We start from the raw sequence: 24,536 nt of genomic DNA on the forward strand, positions 1-24,536 counted from the left end.
AATTATACAGGATGTGGCAGCATCTACATTAAAGGCTCATAGGGATTGGAATATGATATTTTGGAAAGCAAAAGATCTTGTTTTACAACCAAGAATCAGCTACCCAGCAAAACTGAACATCCTCTTTCAGAAGAAAAGAGGGACTTTCAATGAAACGGAACAAGGGACTTTCAGACTTTCCTACTGAAACAACCACAGCTGAAAAGAAAGTTTGATATCCAAGTACAGAACTCTGGTGAACCATAGAGGGGGTGAAAGAGAGGGGAGGAGGACTAATTATGAGGAACTTAATGATATTGAACTGTTTGTATTCCTGCATGGGAAGAAGATATTGATAACTCATATGAACTTTCTCATTTATACGAGCTGTTAGAAGGAGCATATATAGACAGGACATAGGAAGGAGCAGAATATAATGGAATAATATAGTAAAAAGATGGAGTCAATGGGTGATAAAGGAAAGTACTGGGAGGAAGGGAAAGGAGATGAAGAAAAAACTAAGAAATTTCACATAAGAGTCAAGAAAAAATTTTTCTTTTTTCAATGGGGGAAGGGGAGGGGTGAAAAGTGAGCCTTCATTCCCATCAGAAATGGCTCAGAGAGGAAATAAAATACACACTTAATAGGGTGAGGAAAATCTATCTTACCCTAGAGAAAAATGAGAAGAAAGGGATGGGATGGAGGGAAGGGGGGGATAGGCAATAGAAAAGAGGGAAGATCGAAGGAGAGGGTACTCAGATACAATACATTTTTGTACAGGGTCAGGATGAAAGGAGAGAGAGAGAGAGAATAGAATGAGAGTGGGGAGGAATAGAGTGGAGGTACAGCTAGTAACAGAAACTGTGGGAAAAATATTGAAGCAACTTCTCTGGTGGACTTATGATAAAGAAAGCCACTCACCCCAGAGACAAAGCCATAGGAATCTGAACACAGACTGAAGTACATTTTTGGTTTTTTCATCTCTCTCCATTCTTGAGGTTTCTCCTCTTCTTGGGGGGAGGGTGTTATGTTTACTCTTATAACACATTCAATTTCAATCAATGTATAGCATAGAAACAATGTAAAGACTATCAGACAGCCTTCGGGGGGGGGGGGGAGGAAAGGAGGGGAATTATAAAATTCAAAACTTTACAAAAAATGATAGGTAGATACTACTAGTGTATATAATTGGAAAACAAAATGTTAATTGAAATTTCACTTGCAATTTCCACCCATTTCTCTCAGATATTAAGTTTAATACTACTAGATAAGAAATCTTCAAATACTTGAAAACACTTATTAAGTCCTGCACCATCTATTCTCTAAGCTAAATATACCTAGCTTGTTTTCAATAGATCTTCATGTACATATTGTCTCATTCATCATTTTGTAACATTTGCCATTCTTTTCAATTTATCTGTTTTCCTTAAATGTCCTGTACTGGAGCATGACCAACACAGCAGAATAGAACAGAACTATTAGTTCCTTCCTTTTGGACAAGATACCTTTTTTGCATGTGGCTTGGAACAGAATTGGCTTTCAAGTCACATTATTGCTTCTTTATATTGTACTTATATCAAGAAAATTCCATGGATCTCAAAATCCTGTCTAGCCATGCCTCCCCAATCATTCTGTATTTATGAAACTGATTTTTTAAACCTAAGCAGAACTTTGAATTTGTCCTTAACTGATTTTATCTTGATAGATTCAGGCTATAATTTTAGTCTATCAAGATCTTTTTTAGCTCCTGATTCTGTTGTATAGTATTTTAGTTATACCTTCACAATAAATGTCATATACAAATGTGAGAGCTGTGCCTTTACCATAGTCATAGATAAAAAAAAATACTGCACAACAGAAGACCAAAGAAAGACACCTCAGAAACTCCAAAAACTTCTAAGTTGGCATTGACTCTTTAATGACTTTTATTTGACAAGTCAACCAGCTCCAAATCCACTAACAATACTTTTATTTCTAGTCCTTATTTTTGTACCTTAACCATAATCACAGCAAAATATACTTTTGCTAAAAACTGTTTAAATATAAGTATACTAATGTCCATAGCATCCTTCTGATCTACCAATTATAAATGAAGAAAAAAATGAGATTAGTCTGATATAACCTCTTTTTGATAGTCACCCTGACTTTCCATAATCACTATTTTCCCCTTTTATTTTTTTTAATTTTTTTTTATTTTTGCAAGGCAACGTAGTTAAGTGACTTACCTATGGTCACACAGGTAATTATTAAATGTCTGAGGCCAGATTTAAGCTCAAGTACTCCTGACTCTAGGATGGGTGCTCTACCTACTGTGCCACCAAGCTGCCTCTATTTTCCACTTTTAGCCCTTGTATGCCATTTACCTTTTATTCATTTACTAAGAAAGTGAATAATATTTTTAATCTCAATCAACCTTGGTGAGTATTCTACCTCTACATTTCCTTGCATCTGTGATGACACTTTATGAGACATATTACTAGAGAATTGTAAGGGGACAGTGATCCTGAGGAGCAGTATTAATTGCAAACCCAAGGGATCAAGGGTTCTTCCTGTGTAAAGATCAGATTGTAGCACCAAAAAAGAAGGGACTAAACCTCTCCCTAAATTACAACACCCTATCAAAACTGAAAACTTCCAGACTCCTAGAATTAGTCCTGAAAACAGCAGTGTGAAAAAGTCTGAAGTCTGAGACAGTAAACATTTTCCCAATGTACCATGCTAGATCTAGAGCCCAGCATTAACATAAACTTCAAATCAACAAAGAGTAGGAAAATGAAGAAACAATAACAAAAATTACCTGACTATAGGAAGCTACTAGGGTAATAGGGAAGATCAAGACACAAATTAAAAAGAAGATGATGAAGGAGAAATAGCTAAAAGCAAAGCCTCTAAAATGAAAATGGAAATTTGACACAGACCTAATAAAAAAACTTAGAGGAGCAAAAATTTTTGTTTTTTTAAAAATCTAACATGAGGGGCAGCTAGGTGGCGCAGTGGATAAAGCACCGGCCCTGGAGTCAGGAGTACCTGGGTTCAAATCTGGTCTCAAACACTTAATAATTACCTAGCTGTGTGGCCTTGGGCAAGCCACTTAACCCCATTTGCCTTGCAAACCCCCCCCCAAAAAAATCTAACATGAGAGGCAAAGAAAAAATTTAAGTAAAAAAATGAAAAAAAATTAAGAAAATGACAAAAAGATAATAGACAGTCTGTAAGAGTGGTACACAATTAAAAAATGCTGTAGAAAATAACACCTTAAAAAAGCAGAATGAGACAAACAAGAAAAGTGATGGGAAAAATTCACTGATGAAAATAACTCCTTAAAATATACAACTGGGGGGGGGGGGCAGCTAGGTGACTCAGTGGATAGAGCACTGACCATGGAATCAAGATGACCTGAGTTCACATCTCACCTCAGACACTTAATAATTACCTAGCTATGTGACCTTGGGCAAGTTACTTAACTCCATTGCTTTAAATAAATAATTTTTTTAAATATAAAATTGGTCAAACGGAAAAGAGAGGTAGAAAAGCACACAAAAATAAAAAACAATTCCTTAAAAATTAGAATTGGGCAAGTGGAAGCCAACAGTTCAATGAAACAGTTCGATGAAATATCAAGTAACAATAAAACAAAATGAAAAAATGAAAAAAACACACAAGGAAATGTGAAATATCTCATTGGCAAAATAACTGAGTTCAAAAATAGATCACTGAGAAATACTTTAAGAATAATTGAGACTTCCAGGGAAGTGTAGAGTAACTTTTAGGAAAAATAAATGATTTGGAAAATAGATTTAGAAGTGATAATTTACAAATTATTGGACAATCGGAAAGCCTAGATCAAAAAAAAAAAAAGAACCTGGAAAACATCTTGCAGGAGATTATCAGGGAAAATTGTTCAAATCTGCTAGAGCAAGAATACAAAATAGCCATTGAATGAATACACAGAACTCCTCTGGAAAGAGACCCCAGGATTAAAAACTTCCAGTAGTATTGTAACTAAATTCCAGAAATCCCAAATAAAGGAGAAAATACTGCCAGCAGCAAAAAAGAAGCCATTTAAATACAAAGGGAACACAATCAGACTTACACAAGACTTGAAATTACTGAAAGACTGAAGGACTGGCGACCTGGAATACCACAGATCGGGGACCAAAATACCTTGGATTACAATCAAGAATTTACTACCCTGCAAAATTCAGCCTTTTGTGTCAGGGTAAAAGATGGAGTTCAACAAAATAGAGGACTTCCAAAATTTCCTGATAAAAAGACCAGAAGTGAACAGAGAATTCAACCTCCAAATGCCAGACTCAAGAGATACATAAAAAGGTACATGAAAAACATTCCATTATAATCGCATGCCACATCTTGTTCAGACATTCTTCAATTAATGGTATGTCTTCAATTTCCAATTCTTAGTTACCACAAAAAGAGCTTCTATAAATATCCTTATGCAAACACATCCTTTTTATTTAAACTTTCTTTGGGATAGTAGTGTATTGCTTGGTCAAAGTATGCATAATTTTATAGCTCTTTGGGTATAGTTCCAAATTGCTCTCTAGAATGGTTCAATTAATTCGCAACTCTACAAACAGTGCATTATTGTTCCAATTTTCTCACATTCCTTCTATTTTCACTTACCATTTCCCTTATCTGTAATATTAACCAATCTGATAGGTGTGAAGTGGTACCCAAGAATTGTTTTAATTTGAATTTCTATCATCAACAGTGATTTAGAATCTTTTTATATGACTTTAGTTTTTTATTTCTTTATATCTTCATATTCTTTGATCATCTATCAGTTGGAGAACATACTAAAATTTGACAATTCTCTACACATTTGAGAAGTAAGGTCTTTATCAAAGATACTTGCTATAAAATTTTCCCTCAGTTTTCTGCTTTCCCTCTAAATTTGGTTGCATTAGCTTTACTTGTGCAAAAATTTTATATTTAATATAATAAAATGATCAATTTTACATTTTATAATACTCTCTATCTCTTGCTTGATCCTAAATTCATCCCTTATCTGTAGATTTAAAAATTCCATGCTTCGTTACTTACGCTATCACTCTGCTAAATCATGTACCCATTTTAATGTTTGTTTTCTTGTCAAATGACCAAGTGATCTTACTACTAAGGAAACTGAAACATTGTCATTGAAAAAAGACTCCTCCCAAAAGATGCTCTAATTTAAAGGAAAGATGGCTCCCAGAATCTGTTTGATGACATTATTAGCTCCCATGCGTTTAATTATCTTCTCATATATTCATCTATATTCATTTCTGGACATCATAGTTTAGGAATGGCACTGACAAGTCAAAATAAAACCTTATGGACCAAGTGCATGTGCAAAATGAAGTTTGGATGAAGGAACTAAACATTATTGGCCAAGAAATGAGAATACTTTGACTAACATGAGTTATCTAGTATAAGAAAACTATTGTATAGGATAGCTTCCTGGCTGAGTGAAGAAGTACAAGTTAAAGAGAAGAAAATGTATATTTGATATAAACAAAGGTTTCCTAACAATTAGTACCACTCAAAGTACAGCAGTTCACTTTGTGGGATATAGGCTTCCCCAAATTTAACCTGAAGCAGGATGTCTACTCATGTATTAAGTCATATTGTGGATTCTTTCTTAGTTATGAATTGAACTAGATGGCAGATTAAGTGCTTTCCAATTTTAAATCCTGTGATTCTATTTGGGAGGATCTCCTCCAATAAGCTATCTCCCATATCAAAATCATGTAAGAGTCATTCAAGATCTAACAACACACATAAGATCATTGCTCTAGAACTAAAAGGGACCACAGGTTTTTTGGTTGTTTTTTAACAACTCAATTATTTACTGATATCAAGCAGAGAAGCTGGGTAATAACATTCACCAGTAGAAATACCCTTTTCTCTAATCTATAGTTCCTAGACCTCATCCAAGGTACTATGCTGAAATAGTTAGCAAAAGGGTGCCTCCTCCCTAGACTTCCTATTATTTACTTTCCTCTGGGTTCCTTCTAAACTGGTCATTAACCCTCACCTCTACTTCTTTAGGAAGGAACCTAGAACCCCACTTTATTAGGGCTCTCAGGTGCAATTCTCACTTTCCAATGGTGTAATCTGGGCCCCTCCAGAACACCCTATCCAGTTATTCTGAAGAATGTACATGGGTGCCCACACCATTTACATAAATGTGGAGTCAATAATTATAATTCTTTCTTTAAGATGGAAGGACCAGCCCTTAACATCTTCCCTGTTAATAGATCTTCTAGACTCCTGATCATTATCATCTACCTCCCTTTTAATAGTACATTCCCCTTCTTCCCCTTCCTTCCTTACTTAATTCAATCATTCATAAAAGAGAGACATATGCTCAAAGTGCTTTAGAATTTTGTAAAATTAAAGTATAAAGTACAAATTGAAGAGGTATTTCCTTCTGGTAAGGTCTTCCTCTTTGCAGGATGCAATATGCTAATTCTATCAAGTCTTTGAATACTGCAAAACTATACTGTACTGAAAATGAATCCATAACTACTCAAAGAACTTTAACTTATTAACAAAAGAAAAATCTTTTTATTTTATTTATTTCATCCTCTCAATATTAGTTTTGTCTGTTTTCTATGTTATGTAATAATATAGCCTAGTTTTATACCATATATATACATATAAGTGTATATACATATATACATATACATATATATATATGATAGGTACAACCTCAATTTTTGTTTTTAATGGAGTTGCACAGTCCAAAAAGTTTGGGCTTCACCTCCCATCTATCCTCTGGAAAGATGAAAAATTCTCTTAGCTTTGTATGATTGCAAATCATGGAATTAAATAAGTCTTCAAAGAACTAAAGTTGCAAGTTAAATAAAGGATAATGGAAAGGGTAGGTTTGGGGTTAGATAAGTTATATAGCCTATAAGCAATGAGGAATATTAAAGAGAAGTAAAAAAAAATATTATCAGAATGGAGCACATTTGGAAAAAAGAAGTGGACTGGTTATGTAAAAAGAAAGGACTAATGAATAGCATATGTCCATGAACAGTCAAAAGATCTAAATAAAGATACAGAGTGACTTACAAAACTGCACATTAATCGTATCTGTTTTATTGTAACCTTTTTATTATATTTTTCCTAATTATATTTTAATCAGGCCACACTGTGGCTCATGGGCACTTTGACACTGGATGTAGAGATGAAATTGGACAGAAGAGATTCTGGAGAAAGGGATACTAGTGAGAAAACTACAGCAATAATCCAAAAGCATCATTTAAGGAGTGTCATCTAAATGTTTATGATACAAAAGAGAAGGGGATAATTGTAAGAGATGATGCAGAAGCAAAACTGGCAAGACTGATGGCTAATTATACACAAATGGTTCTGTCAATCTCTTTTGAATGATTATGGATTTTGTCAAGGAGAAGGATTCTGGGCTTGCTTCAGTTATCACAAATGTAACATCAATGTCAATGAAAGTAAATCTTTGTTGAATATCATCTGTAAAAATGAGAATCTGTAGAACTTTTGCACCAAGAAAAATTTTCTTTAGTTCTCAAAATAACATGTTCTTGTACTGAATATCAATTAACTATTTGTTACATAACAATTTTTTTTGAAAAATGAAGCATTCAATATTTCAGAAAAAAGATATTTTCAAATCATTAATGTAGAATAAATTTATGTGACAGTTGAACTGAATTTCAGTAGGTGAATATGAAGTAGAAGGGCATTCCGGACAGAAGAAATAATGTTCTTAGAAGATAGATGTTGAAGATTCTTGTATATTCTTTTAGACACAATTGCTACATCCATTTGCTTTAAACCATTTGTTAAACCATTATAATTTATTTAAAAAGAAAAATCTATGAGTGGTGGGGGAGGAGTGGTGATAAACAGGAATGAGTTGGAGTAGTGATACAAAAACGAAAATATATACATATACGTATTTTAAAATTTTACATATGTTTTAATTAGCTTTTTTTAATGGTAGAAAACAATTATTCATTATTAAAACAAGATAGAGGAGGAAAAAATGAAGCCATGAGGATTTTTGGAAAGTAGTTTTCAAAGCATTCAGAGAAAAAAATTAGTAGGGTCCCAGGGATTAAAAATTCTACAGGAAAAGTCAACCTAGGAGAGAGAGTAACACCAAACACTGAATAAACAAAGAAAAACAATTCCAAGTTAAAGGGGGGATTGTCTGAAGCCAAAAGATGTGAACATATAAAATGAACATATAAAAGCCAACATACTGCAAAAAGAAATATAGAGACAGAAGCATTGGCAGATATTACTAAGAATGGCTAAAAAATCATGGCATATAAGTTTCAGAAGTGTTTAGAATCCAAATGAGTTGTAACTAGCAAGGAAAAAAAAATTTTAAGGTTGACTTTTTCTAAACCTACAATGGAGAAAAGAGGAATCAATAAGAATTTATTAAGCACCTACTTTCTTTTAGGCACTGTGCTAGGAGCTGGGCATAAAAAGACAAAAGAGAAATAATCCTCAGCTCAATGTATTCTTACATATGCATAAAACACAAAGCAGATACGGAAAACTTGGAGGAGATGACACTAGAGGCTGGTGAAACCAGAAAAAGCTCACGAGTCTTGAGGAATCCAGGCAAGGAAAGATAATGAGGCTAAGAATTTCAGGTGCAAATAACAATCAGTGCAAAACAATAAAAATAAAATATATAATCAGTGAGGAACACAAAAAGGCCAATGTGGCCAGATTAATGAGTGCACAAAGGAGAAATGTGTAATGAGTTTGTAAAGACAGTATGGGATTAATTTGTAAAGAATTAAAAAAAAATCAAAGAAGGTCAGCTACTTGAAGCAAATGGAACAAATGCAGAGAGAAGATATAGTTAGCCACTCTAAATAATCTTATTTGTCTTCTGTTTCCCTCAAAGTTAGAATGATAATTGGATTAGAAAAGACAGAATAAAGATGAATAGTAAAGAACTAATACCTATGATCAGAAGGGATAGAGATTCCTCCTACTAAGATCAAGTCACTAGACTAAGATGAAATACAATTCAGGTTATTGAAAAAATAGATATGATTGCTAAGTCATTATGATTTTTGTCACCTCATTCTTTTAAACAAATAACTTTTATTGCCATCTTTTATTTTATATTATCTACATTTTTCAAAATTATTCATCTACCCCTCTTCTCCAGATTTCACCCTGTTAAATAAGAAAGTATATATAAAAAAATAAGGAGGGAACCTGTTAAAACAAAACTAACCAACAAATCAAAAAGGCTAATATTTTAGGCAATGTTCCATACCCAAATTTTCCCACCTCTTCAAAGAAGCATACCGTCACTTTATTCTTTGGAGAATTGGCATTTCAAGACTTGAAAAGTACAAATATTCTTCCAATTTTAACAAAAGGGAAGAGAAGAAAGTCTATAGAGTCAGTGAGCCTGACTTATGATTATATTAAAAGTCACAAAAGTTAAGAATAGAGGTCTAAGGAATCTCACTTTCAACAATTAAATACTATAGTTTACATATACTACTTAGCTTGCATCTTGATTTTGCTTGTGCTTGTTTAAGCCTCCCAAGGTAAAATGACCAAGTCTACTATGAAATCACATTTATTTTTGCTCAATAAAATCAGTTCCTTTATTTTTCTCAAATAGATACTCAATAAGATATATTTTCATTTACTTACCATTTTTTAAATCTTCCGCTTTTATTTATAGTGAAAATTTCAATATTTATGTAGTTCAGTTAAGATATCTTTTCATTTAGCTATCTTTTTTTTATTTAAGGCAATGGGGTTAAGTGACTTGCCCACGGTCACACAGCTAGATTTGAACTCAAGTCCTCCTGACTCCAGGGCCAGTGCTCTATCCACTGCGCCACCTAGCTTAGCTATCATTTTTTTTTAAATCGGCTTTTATTTATAGTGAAAATTTCAATGTTTATGTGGTTCAGTTCTCTCATAGAGTATCAAATTGTTGGGCAAAGATTTCACAGAATACAACAATTGCTTTATGCTTATGTTATAAAAACTTTGTGATGCTTAACACCCTCTGCTCCCATTTCCACAAATCTGTCATTAATACTGTGGGCAACCTCAGGACTGAGGATCATTTATTGATTTTCCTGACTGGACTACTGTAACATCTGCTGTTTTATCTGTCTGCCCTAAGTCTTTCCCCATTACAGTTCATCCTTCATTCAGCTAAAAAACTGATATTCCTAAACTCTTTTTCCCTACTCAATAAATTATAGTGGTACTTTATCACCTCCAAACTTAAATGTAAAATTCTGTTTGGCAATTCAAATCCTTCATTGCCTAGCACCCTCTCCTACATTTGCAGTCTGGTTACATCTTATATTTCCCCCACCCCACATGTTCTTCAAATTGGTGATTCTGGCTTCCCTGTTATGCCTTGAGCAAGACTTCATCTTCCATCTCTGAGCATTTTCATTGACTGTTCCCCTTGTCTAGCATGTTCTCTCTCCTTACTTCTACCTCCTGGCTTCCCCGGTCCCCTACAAGTCCTAGATAAAATCTCACCTTCTATAGGAGTCTTTCCTTTTCTCTCTTAATTCTGGTGCCTTCCCGCTGTTAACTATTCTCTATTCTGTAATTGGCTTTATTGTAAATAATTAGATTATGAGTTCCTAGAAGGCAGAAACTCGTCTACAGTCATTCTTTGTATCTCCAGTCCTTTAGCACTGTGCCTGGAACATGGTAGGCATTTAATAAATGTTTATTGACTAGTTAAATTTTCATAAAGAAAACTTGTTAATATCTAACAGCAAATTTTCCCCACTAACAGCACTACTTTTGGAACATAAAATAGAATGGTATATTTACCAAATATTTGTCATATGCCCTTTAATAGGCTTTTGACATATGGGGCAAGGAAGAGAAGGTAAGATATGTACCCCATGTGGAGAGTTGCTACACTAAGAGCTGTGGAAAACAAGTAAAGTCTCAAGGCTAAGGAGCCCCTTGAGCCAAGCTTTGAAGAAACCTGGAAGCATCTAGGTGGTTCAGGGAATAGACTCATCTTCCTGAGTTCACACTGGCCTCAGACACTTTCATACTCTGTGAACCTGGGTAAGTCACTTAACACTGTTTACTTCAGTTCATAAAAAAAAAAAGCTGAAGAAGGAACTGACAAACTGCTTCAATATCTTTGCCAAGAAACCACAAATGAAATCATGAAGAATCAGAAACAAGTCAACAAAAACACAACAAAAAAAAAACTGTAAGAAGAAGAGATGAGGGTAAGCATTCCAGGTATGTTCAGGAACAGCCTGAACAAAGAAAGGCAAAAGAAAGATGATGATTTAATTGGTAAAAGGAACTCATGATGAAACCCTCTCTACCAGTACATATTAGCACTGCTCTGTCACTTCTAGTCTTAGAGAGTGGTCCTGGGCATCAAGAGATGAAGTGATTTGCCAAGAGTCATAATGCCAGTATACATAAAAAGAAAGACTTGAACTGGGTCTTCCTGATTCAGTCTGCCCTTTAGAGACATACTAGACAATGACAGTTACTTGGATTTTAAATACTATTTGATATGTACTTCTTGTATTGTAGGTTTTGAAATGGCCTTTGATTAAGAACAATAATATTCTGACCTAGAACTGAACTTATTTTCAAATATATGATATTACATATGCATAAGAAATGTGGTTTTCCCCTTGCCTTGATAAGTTGAATAATAATGGCACACTTTCCCTTTAATTTAATTTCCCTTTTAGACTTAGCATCTTATACATGCCAATGACAATGGCTCATTAGTGGTGAAGACAAAGCACTGCTATTTAAAGCATTTGCCCAATGAAGCTTCTAATTCTGTTCATATGAAAACTGATGAAAAGTTTATAAGCTTCTTTAGTACAGTTAGAGATGCTACTGCTTCAAAAGTTTACTTTAAACCTTTTCCATATAGGTCAACAACTTGAATCAAAAAAATAAAATGGATAAGCAAACATCAATAATAATTTAAAATAGATGCAAAAGTATACAGTTGTAGCTTCTTGGTAATAATGGTCAATGGCAAAGTTGTCTACAATTTCACAAAGAGATTGGAATTAAAAACAGGAAGTTTCAGCTATTTAGATAAAATGTATACAATAGTAAAAAATAATATTCACAGTATTTTGTCTTCTGAGGGAGAAAAAGATCTCATTGTGTCATGATTTTCCATATTGGGGGTAATGATGGGTATTGGATCTTTCTTGTATAAACGGACATTATGATAGTTTTCATCCTCTCTATCAAAAGCAGATTTGGTGTCCTGATGGATTATTTAAAAGAAATAAACAGAATATCTAAAAGTGTTCATATTTGTCTAACTGGAAAAGATAGGATTAGCAAGAATACCTACAGTTCAAATACTAGTATTTACAAATGAATTCCTTTTCTCTGAATCTCAGGAAGTTATAACATTTCTTTCAAACAAATTTAGAATTACTAATTCAAGTTAGTGTGAATCAAAAATTGAAGTCAATTCAAATGTAGTACTATTGTATATGTATCCACAGGAAAAAAATGGATGTTGATGCTTTTTCAAGTCAGATTTTCTCTAGAGGAACCTCATCATAGCATATCCTTTTGTCATCCTTTGTGCATAACTAGTAAGGCATCTTCTGTGACCCAGAAAGTTAGTTCACTGAGAGATTAAATGATTTATCCTGGGTAACAGTTAATATAGGTCAGAGGTGGAACTGCAACACAGATTCAAGATTTCCTGATTTCAAGTTAACTTGTCCAAGTATTTTTTGCACTATATATATGATAAAAATCAATGGAAAGTTTCACACTTAGATTCAAGTCCTGCCTCTGGCATGTACTAGGCTGCTTTACCATAGTTAAGTTATTTATCTTTTCAGAGCCTAAGGGTAACTATTAAGACGATGTTACAGATGAGTTGACTATCTGCATCAAGGCAGTTTTCATACCAACAGATAACATAGTGATAAAATTATAGGCCTGGATCACCCACTAAGGGTCTTTATAGAACAGTACCTCATAGAAATTTTTATTTAAAAAGATCAATGTAACAATATTAAAATTATTCAAAATGACAAAAATATTAAAATACTAGAGTGCTCAAAATTTTCTAAAATAACCGTAACCATTTCATTAGAAATGAAAGTTTGTATTTATTCTGACAGTGTCATAATAGTACTAGTTCTGTGATTATACCCTGAAACTTTTCCTATAAAGAATCAGAGCAACATTCTCTAACAAAGTAGTAAAAGTACGACATCTAGTGGATTCAGGGGAACTTACTTTTCTGAGTAAAAGATCCATATTTTTTCAAATATTGTAAATGAAACAATGAACTTTTAATCAATTTCAAGAAATATTTTTAAATGAAACTTTACTATTGTAAAGAAATAAGAAGAAAGCTTAAATTTACAAAGATTAAACAGTAATCACCAAATAATATATAATAATAAATAATTGGTACTTCTCCACCCCAATTACAAAGGTGCTTTAGAAAATGATATGAAAATTTGTATTGACAGTATAAATCACAGAACTTTAAAGGGCTGGAAAACCAATTAGAAATCATTTTTAGAGATGAACCCCCTTCTAATTTTTATAAATAAGTAAACTGGGGGCCACGATTGTAGTGCTAAAACAAACAAACAAAAACCACTGGAATTCTGGAAGTCAGAATACTTGAGTTCAAATTCCTTCCATGAAATTTACTATATATGTAACCTTGTAGCTATAATCTCCCTAGACCTCAAATTCCTCCTCTGTAAATAGGTCCAATTTTCAACAGAACTACTGGCACCAAAATGCCTTTGAAATTTTAAAGATGTACTGCAATCCTTTTAAAGACAGTTGAACTACTTAGTTATGTAAAGAAAGAAACTGTCAAAAGCAGTGGCTTTGCCTCTTTTCCTTTCTTGTGATTATTTTGCTACTTCTTAAAATGCCTTGAAGTAGGGAATCAAAACTGAAATTTGTGACTAAAATAAGATATTTGAATATTCAATTTCCTTTGTCTTCCCTAAGCAAATATGAAAAATTAATCATCTGCAATTTCTTTCTAGGTTAAAAGGGGAGCATTTATGAATTCTTTAGAACTTACCACTGTCTCTACTGTTGAAGGAGAACTTGGACCTTCACTTTGATTGTTTGGACTGCGCTGTCCCCTTCCAAAATGAACTGAGTCATCAAAATCTGTAGCAAATGAAAAATTATTATTAATTCTGCTTGGATTATTATAATAATATTTTGAAAATACAGAATTTATTTGGAATTTTTTCAAAATACTGGGAAATAATTTTCTATCATTTTTACTAATAACTAATTTGTTTAAACTCAAGATTCATTGTGTCTCTGGATAAATCCAAGTAGTCAAATGAAAAATCAGTTCTATGTTCTGAGAATAAAACTTCTTTTTCTTCTCTCACTCACCTTTTAATTCTTTCCATGAGAAAAAAAGTTCCTATGTGAACAGCAACAATAAAAATGCCATAAAGTAATGGGAACAAATAGCTAATCAGGATGGAGATGTTAGCTAATGTGTCAAGAGAAAATAATAAACTAATTTCATTTACTTCAAGGCAGCTAACAACAAATTATTATATTTGAAAATTAAATATGACATATACAAGAATGATTCATTCATCTTAAAATTTATTATTCATATCTATTAAGCTTATGCAATGTCCAAGCAACTATACCCCAAAATCATAAATAGGAAAGCATTCTGATATATATATATATATATATATATATATATATATATATATATATATGTATGTATGTATGTATGTATAACATACACAATGAGTAAAGGTAAAATGTGTATTTTCCTTCTGTTCAAATTTTTTTAAATTTTTAAAAAAAATTTTAAGTTTTTTTTGCAAGACAATGGGGTTAAATGACTTGCCCAAGGCCACACAGCTAGGTAATTATTAAGTGTCTAAGGCCAGATTTGAACTCCGGTACTCCTGACTCCAGGGTCGGTGCTCTATCCACTACGCCACTTAGCTGCCCCCTTATGTTCAAAATTAAAGATTTATATGGCTGCTAACTTAATCTGAGAAATTTATTCAATTGTTAGAAGGATCTTTGTTTTACTTAGAAATCATCTTTAGAGATCAACCCCTTTCCTAATTTTATAAATAAATAAACTGGGGGCCACAATTGTAGTGTTAAAACAAACAAACAAAAAAATAAAACCACTGTAATTCTGGAAGTCAGAATAATTGAGTTCAAATTCCTTCCATGAAACTTACTATATATGTAACCATGTAGTTATAATCTCCCTAGACCTCAAATGAAAGAAACAGTAGAGTGGTAGGAAAGTAGCAGATGATAATTACCTATACTAAATTATAAAGTCATTCTTTACCTTACAAACAATGCCAACTCAACAGCTGAATGATTATACAATTATTTATGATATATCAAACACAAAATTACAAATTCCACAGAGAACATTTCAAATATCTTAAGTGAGAATGAAAATGAAAGACTCAGAATAGACATTAATAAAAAAGGCTTTCTAATCTCCTTTATAAAATGTTATTTTGTATAGCAATACAATTAAATAAATTAAATTAAATCAATCTTTCATTTCAAAATAGGCTTTTCTTATTCCTCCCTCATCTCATCTGATAGCCCTCATCTCAGCTTTCTGATAAAGCCCTAAGAAAAGAAATTTCCTTCAATTATTTTCATAGTAAAAATAAAGAAGAACTTGCTTTTGATTGTTTCATTATTTGTTTCCTGTGTGACCTTAAGTAAGTCACTTGACCTCTGAGTCTGAACTTATTCATATGTAAAGTACTGAAAATCAAATGAGATAATACATAGGAAAAAACAATCTATAACTGTAAAGGATTACATAAATATATCATTGAAGTCAAGTTTAAATTGTTTTTCTGAAGTAATATTGATGGCAATAACAGTTGTAGAACCAATTTTCACATCTTTTGTGTTTCATCAAAATAATATACAATATTCAGTGGTCAGTCTCTCAACTAACTCAAGATATGAGTTAGAAATATGACCTTTCTTTGAATAGTTTTTAATATAGAAACATTTTAAAAGGTGTTATGCACATATGTTAGAAATAACTTGGCTGTTTAGAAATAAGAACACAAATCTGTAACACTGAGATCTTGCATCACAAACTGCTGGAATGAATTTAACAAATTTGGAAAAAAACAGAATCACTAAATTTAAGAGTTAGAAGACGTCTTAGAGGCTAACTTTTTTTAAAAGACCCATAGAGGGCAGCTAGGTGGTACAGTGGGTGGTACACTGGCCCTGGAGTCAGGAGGACCTGAGTTCAAAGTCAACCTTATGACACTTGATACCTAACTGGCTGTGTGACCTTGGGCAAGTCACTTAACCCCACTGCCTCATCAAAAGAAAACAATAAAAAACATAAATAGACCTATAATGAGGAGGAACTCACTTTTTCTCAAGACAGCCCATTCCACTTTTTAAAAAAATATATAAATATTTTGCTTTTCGATTATATGCAATAGTAGTTACTACCAATCATTTTTTCCAAGATTTTGAATTTTACAATTTTTCCTCCTCCCTCCCTTCCCTCCCCCTTCCCCCCAACAGAAGGCAATCTGATATAGTCTTTACATTTGTTTCCAGGATATGCAAATATCAAAATTGAATGTGTTGAGAGGGGAAAAAACTATCCATAAGGAAGAAGGAAAATATTAGAGATACAAAATTATGTGATACATAAAAAAATTGAAAATTAAAAATTAAAAGATAATAATTGAAAGATCATAATCTTAAAAACTGAAGATAATAATCCTTAGTTTTTGTTTAAACTCCATAGTTCCTTCTCTGGATACAGATGGCATTCTCTATCACAGATCCCTCAAAATTGTCCCTGATCACTGGTGATGGTGTGAGCATGTCCCTCAAGGATGATCATCACTCTCAGCATTCCCACCAAAACCTGTCTCTTTGTAAATATTACTCATTACTACTAATTTTGTCCTCTGGAGTCACTTAGAACAAATCTGTTCTCTTTTAGGCATGATACTCTTTGGAAAATTCAAAAAGCAGCTTTTAAATTTCTGATGCTTTGAGCTTAATATATCAAGTTACTCCAATCCATGGCACAGTCTTAAGATTGTTCATTTTCATAATGCTCTGAATATTCTCTAGTTTATCAATTCCCTTATAAAAGGCATCCAAAGCTGAATATATTATTTCAGCTGTAGATCAATTACAGCAACATATAATAACTATCACTCACCTAGACAGTATTCCTCTCTTACCCTGAGACTTCATTAGTTTTGCTTGTTTTCAATCTTCACTGCAGCTTATATGAACTGCAGTTCAATAAAACATATAGATCATTTTAAGAGAAACTTATCGAGCTATGACTTCCTAATCTTACATGTGAAATGCATTTTAATCAATGTTTAAGACTTTATTTGTCCCATTAAATGTCATTTCATTAGAATGAGCCCAACAATGAATTTGGAATCCTAACTTTTATCCAACAAATTATCTATTTCTTACTACAGTGTCCTCTGCAACAATTTGTAAACATGTTAACCCATCCCTTTATATGAGTCACTGATAAAAAACCAACACAAAAGCAAAGTAGATCCCTAGGACCCTCCACTAGATCCTTTCATTAACACTGACATCAATTTACTTTAAAATACCTATCTGATTATATCATTCAACTAATATTAATTCATCTACTGTACTTTTTTTCTATTCTGTCCATAAAGAAAGCATGAGAAACATGTAAAATGCTTTCAAGAAATTCAGGCAAACTGAATTATAACATTTTCCTTGATCCATCAGTCTAGTACCAATGTCAAAAAAAAGGAAAATGAGATCAATCTCTGTGTGAAAACTAATTCTCTATAAAAAACCACTGATTCCTTGGAGTCAAAGGAATTGCTTTTAAAATAATTTTTGCTGCTTACTATATATGAAATGGAAGAATGAATCATTTATATATCCTAAAGAATTTTCTATACCTTCTGGGTTATTTTCAATAGTATAATTATAGGGGTTTTTTTTCCTGTCTAAAACTTTTAAATATTTGATCTCCCACTTAGATGAAGCCATCCTTTCGGGCTATTTATTTTTTGGGGGTTTTTTCCTGCCATAAACTTTCAGAAATTTGATCTTCCAACTAGATTATGACCAGCTTTCTACTCAATGTCAGTCATAAATTCTGACATCATTTCCCTCCTCCCCTTAAGTTCCCATCTATTCCGCATCATCAACTAGTTGTTTCTTGAACAGAATCAAACCAGTTTCCTTCATTGCTTCTTTCACCTTTTGGAGGTTAAAATTATTATGAAGAAAAGCAAAAAAATAAAAATTAGTTGCTTTCTTTCTGGCAGAGTAAGAGAACTCCAAGGGATAACTGAAGTTCTACCAACATTATTATATTAAGCCTCTATGTATGGTGGATGACCTCTTTTGTAAGCTCCTGATCTATTTCCTTCTTCTGATCAAGTGGCTTGCAGTACATTCTATAAGATAGCAATATTTATTTCTCCCTTCTTCTGATCTTTATCCAGTTCTCTACCTGTCTCTCACCAGTGAATCCTTGATTTCTTTAATCAATATATCTTTTTCACAAATAAGGATAATCCACTCAACTTTTGTCAGTGACTCTATTCTGCTTTGCCTTTTTTTTCAACAATGTAAACCTTTTTAGAATCAAATTAAAATTATGGGTCCTACCCCAAGTCTCAGTGATATCAATAAGGTTAAATTTGTCTTACTGAATTAGGATTTATAGTTTATCTTGATTGTTATGCACATACTTTGAACCCATAGGAGTTAATGAGATCGTTTTTGTGTATAGACATTTGAAGTCAACAGTTTTAATGCTAGTACCTTTCATAAATTTGGGCTAAGAATATCACTTGTGGGGCAGATAGGTGGTACAGTAACTAGAGCACCAGTCCTTCAGTCAGGAGTACCTGAGTTCAAATCTGGTTTCAGACACTTAATAATTACCTAGCTGTATGACCTTGGGCAAGTCACTTAATCCCACTGCCTGGCAACCCCCCCCCACTGAAAACCAATAATAATAATAATAATAATAATAATAATAATAATAATAATAATAATAATAATAATAATAATAATAATGATAATATCACTTGTATACATGGAGCTTTAATTCCAAATCCATGACTTCATAATTATTAGAAATACTTAGTAGATTTCTTTGGCCTCTTAATCTTCACAAGTATATAGAGGTCATCACATTTCACAAGTCTTTTTTTTTTAAGATTTTTCAAGGCAATGGGGTTAAGTGATTTGCCCAAGGCCACACGGCTAGGTAGTTATTAAGTGTCTGAGGTTGGATTTGAACCCAGGTACCCCTGACTCCAAGGCTGGTGCTCTATTCACTGTGCCACCTAGCCGCCCTACATTTCACAAGTCTTGAAAGAGTTCTAAGCACATTTAAGATAACTCTCCTCTGGGAAACCAGTAAATTTCTCTATTAACAGTAACAATTTTATTTGTCTCATAAATTCTCAACAGAGAGTTAATAATGACTAATAGGCATCTCTTTCCTTTGACCCTCACTGGATTGTCACTTTTTTAGTGCTAGCTATAGGACCATATCATGACTCCTTTGATCATAAGCAACTACTTTGACCCTGAAAGTGTTCAATTCTTCTCTTTACCTTATAAGCATTATGCCACTACTTTGCTGTAAGTGTTCAGTTTTCTTTCTCCCCTTTCTCTCATGTCCCATTCTTCTTCTTCCCTCTGTGCCCTAAAGTTATGTAGAAGGTTGTCTTCTTTTCTCTATAGATACTGCCTATCTCAGTAATCTCATCACCTCTGCCCATCAATTAGGGAATGGCTGAACAAGTTATGGTACTATTGTTCTATAATAAACTCTGAGTGGTTGGACTTTAGAGAAGAATGGAAAGAATCACATGCACTGATGCTGAGCAAAGAGATAAGAACCAAGAGAACACTGTGCACATTAAACAGCATTATGAGTTGATCATTTATGATGGACACTGCTCCTCTCAGTAGTTTAGAGAACAAAGACAAAGCTGGGAGATCTGTTATGGACAATGCCATCCACATCCAGAGGAAAACAAACAAAAACAATACAGAATCTCAATGTATACTGTTTTAATGTTTTTAAACATATTTTTCCAGCCTATCTCATGGTTTCCTTTCCTTTCCATTAGTTACAAAAAAATGAATAATATGTAAATATGTTAAACAAAAATGTACATGTTCAACTTTTACCAGACTGTTTGCCACCAAGAAGACAGGGGAGGGAAGGAAGGGTGGTAGAAAAATGTGTAACATATAAATTTGCAAATGGATGAATGTTGAAAAACTACCAAAGCATGTAATTAGTAAAATAAAATAAAATACATTTTTGTTTTTCAAAAAAAAGTAATCTCATTACCACCCATTGATTTGATTAACAAATGTAGGGGATTCCAGATCTACACATCCAATCCAAGACTCTTCAAATAAACAGTGGTAACTGCTTATATTCCAATACAACAAAGTATTAATTCTATTTCCACATATCTCAAATCTATCCTTATTTCTTCATGTTATAATCAATATTTATCTGGCACATATGGTCCTTGTTCTCTTTCCCTCCAATAAAATAAATGTTCCTAAATGATAAGGATAGTTCTTAATGAATGAATGAAACAAATCAGAATTATCTTCTACCATTTTAGATTCTCTTTTTTCTTTAGTTTAATTCAAACTTTTTTAGAAGTAACATTTGATTTTTCTAGATTGATTAGAATTCCCTGAGTTCTTTCAGCTTTGTTTCTGGAAGGGCAACTAGCCTATATTCTGGGCCTATAAAGAAATTACTCTCCCAAGACAAACTCAGAAACTGGGTGAACACAATTACAAAGCACTTTTCATACAAATTAAAGTCAGATCTAAACAATTGGAATAATATCAATTGTTAATAGTTAAGTCAAGTTATTATAATAAAAATGACAATTCTACCGAAATTAAATTACTTATACAATGCCATACCAATCAAACTATCAAATAACTATTTTACTGAGCTAGAACAAAATAGTAACAAAATACATCTGGAGGGGCAACTAGGTGGTACAGTGGATAGAGCACTGGTCCTGGAGTCAGGAGTACCTGAGTTCAAATCCGACCTCAGACACGTAATAATTACCTAGCTGTTTGGCCTCGGGCAAGCTACGTAACTCCATTGCCTTGCAAAAAACCTAAAAAAAAAAAATTCATCTGGAGCAACAAAAGGTCAAGAATATCAAGGGAACTGATAAAAATATTATAAAGGAACATAGCTTAGTTCTATCAAATCTAAAATTATACCATAAAGCAGCAGTCATCAAAACTGTCTGGTACTGGTTAAGAAATAGAGAAATGGATCAATGGATTAGGATAAATTCAAAAGTAACAGTAGTAAATGACTACAGTAATCTATTGTTTGAGAAACCCAAAGACATTAGTTTCTGGGATAAGAACTCACTATTTGACAAAAATTGTTGGGAAAACTGGAAACCCAGTATGGCAAAAACTAGGCATAGACCCACATCTTACACCCTATACCAAAATAAGGTCAAAATGAGTATAGGAATTGAACATAAAAGCTAATATTAAAGGTCAATTAACAAGTCAAGAAATACTCTGCAAAGATCCATGGAAAGGGGAGAAACTTATGAACCCAAGAAATAGAGTATATTATAAATTATAAAATGGATGATTTTGACTTTTGCACTAATAAAACCAATGTTGCCAAGAATAGAAGGAATACAGAAAGCTGGGAAATAATTTTCACACCAGGGGTTCTTTTAAAGGTCTCATTTCTAAAATATATAGAGAATTGAATCAAATTTATAAGGTTATAAGTCATTTCCCAACTGATAAAGGGTCAAAGAACATGAACAGGAAAATTTCAAATGAAAAAAATTAAAGCTATATATAATTATATGAAAAAAATGCTCCAAATCATTACTGATTACAGCAATGCAAATTAAAAAAACTATGAGGTCCCATCTCATGGAAGACTGGGACATGAATGTACTGTTGGTAGAGTTATGAACTGATCCAATCACTCTGGAGAGCAATATGGAACTATGCCCAAAGAACAAGATCATATCCTTTGACCCAGCAATATCAAATACTAGCCCTATATCCAGAAAAAAATCTAAAAAAATGGGGAAAGTCTCACATATTCCAAAATATTCATAGCTATTTTTGAAGTGGCAAAGAATCAAATATTGAGGGAATGCCCATCATTTCGGGAACAGTTAAACAAATTTTGATATATGAATGTTATGGAATAGTACTGTTCTATAAGAAACCATGAATGATAGTACTCTGGAGAAACATGGAATGAATTACCTGAACTGATGCTGAGCAAAGGGAGCAGAACCAAGAGGATATTGTACACAATAACAACAAACAACAACATTGTGAACTGATCAGCCTTGATGGATGCAGCTCTTCTCAGACGTTCGGAGAACTAGGACAATCCTAGGAGACCTCCCATGGATACATCCACACTATCCACATCCAGAAGAAGAAAAACAAACCAAACAAAACAAAAAATCTAGAGAATCTAGATGAACATTACATTCTTTTTTTCTTTCCTATCTCATAGTTTTCTTTCTTTTCCCTTCATCATAATTCCTCATACTGAAAACAACCAATCTCTAAACATGTTAAACACAAATATGTATATACAATATTCATCAAACTGTTTGCCATTGAGGGAAAAGGGATGGGGAGTTGGGAGGGAATTATGTAATTTAAAATATGCATATGCATGAGGATAATGTTGAAAAACTTTCATAACAGATAACTGGAAAAATATAATAAAATATCAATTAAAAAAAGAAATTATTCAGCTTCAGTAAAAAAGACATTGTACATATTAGCCTTCCATATTTGCTAAAAGCAAGATCCCCAGTCCTCAATTGTTATTTTTATATTATGTGGTTAAGACATGTACTGAAATACTGTGGCAAACTCAAATGACATAAGAATAATAGCTAGTTAGAGTTGAATTTGTAAATTGGATGAAAGCACTAGAATTATAACTTTTCTAAGAAGGTTAAATATTCGTACTTTAAACAGAATCATTATTTCATCAAAGGGAATCATTTATTGTTTTCTTGAAGTATACAAAGTAGAGTATACCTTACAACAAATTGCCTCTCTTTTCTACTAATTATAATATGGTATGCTCTTAAAAATTTGTACTTTATAGGCTTCCTCCATGCTATTAAAAAGTTCTTTATCACAAAGTTATCTCCAACAGTTATAATTTTCCAGAACCTTATAAGGTATTGTCTATTTTCTTGTTCAAAAAAATATGCAACAAATATAAAGATGACTTCCAGATTTAGGAAGATGAATTTTATTCAACAGCTGAAAACAAGATTTAAGAAGACGTTTATATGTTAATTAACAATTCGTTCTTAAGAAAGGTAAGAAATATATTTATATTAACTTTAGGCAAAGAGATATATGGACATACTTTCTGACATGACAATATTATAGTTAAGATCTCTATGGTTTAAAGCTTTTAATATGCTTAAGTTTAATAAAACTAAATGATTTTAGGATATATAGTTAAAAACAATCCCGAGGATGAGATATTGGCTTAATACCATCCCATTAAAGTTGAATAGAAGAATCTTACCATTTATCTTCTTTCTTGCTGTGATGTCGTCAGCTATATAACAATTCAAGTCAAACATATATCGCCCCAGGTAACAGTATTTCACCATACGATTCATATGTTCATAAAAGTTGCTATGATATAGAAGAGCTTGAAGGGCAGGTTTACCTATCAGAGATAGGCCATACTCCACATCATGTACAGAGGGGCCCTAAGGGAATAGATCAGAATAAATAATTTCACACCAGTTCTATATTCTTTCACATAATGAATCTGAATGTATACTTCAGTAAGTCTATAAACTCCCACTATAAAAAGAAATCAGAGAAATTATTCAAGGTAATACTCTATAATCATTTAACTTTTTATATAACTCATTTACCTCACCCATAAAATGAGAATGCCACTTTATCTGCCTGAAGGCAGAAGGTTGTCAAGAAGAATTCCAGACTTAATATCTGTTAAAATTCTGTGTTCTAGACTAAATTCCAATAAGTAACATTTATATTTTAACAAATGGGGAAAATTATCTTATAAAAACTTATAAAAACTTATAAAAACACACCAATGCATGAATTTTTTTTAACCCTCAATATTCATAAAATAGCTTACTTTGATTAAAAAAATTTTGAAAATGTATAATGTTCTAAAAATCAAGATAGATTCTAAATTAATAAGATTCAAAAATATTCTAATTTCAACTATAATGTTAACTCAGGCATAATATTAAGCAATAAAAAAAATGTCTAGATTAAGGCCTAACATCTATTTATTTAAGTTACCATGGTATAGTCAGTAGATCAAAGAACCCAGAGTCATAAGGACCCGGGTTAAAATCCTTTCTCTGGTACCGTGTGAACACTAGGCAAGATACTTAACCTCTCAGTCTCAGTTTCCTTCTCTACAAAATAAT

At 32.7% G+C, this 24,536-nt stretch overlaps 1 protein-coding gene across 1 annotated transcript in view; it reads right to left on the bottom strand.

Annotated features, from left to right (window-relative positions):
• The window catches only part of RTTN (rotatin), a 290,369-nt gene that overhangs the window by 122,618 nt on the left and 143,215 nt on the right, over window positions 1-24,536 (bottom strand). The window contains exons 33-34 of the mRNA XM_074202085.1: window positions 23,645-23,834; window positions 14,072-14,163 (exon numbers count right to left, since the gene is read on the bottom strand). Coding sequence (XP_074058186.1) covers window positions 14,072-14,163; window positions 23,645-23,834 — 282 coding nt within the window. The remainder of the gene's footprint in view (window positions 1-14,071; window positions 14,164-23,644; window positions 23,835-24,536) is intronic.

This window comes from Macrotis lagotis, chromosome X (genome assembly GCF_037893015.1).
Source record: "Macrotis lagotis isolate mMagLag1 chromosome X, bilby.v1.9.chrom.fasta, whole genome shotgun sequence".
Lineage (NCBI taxonomy): Eukaryota > Metazoa > Chordata > Mammalia > Peramelemorphia > Peramelidae > Macrotis > Macrotis lagotis.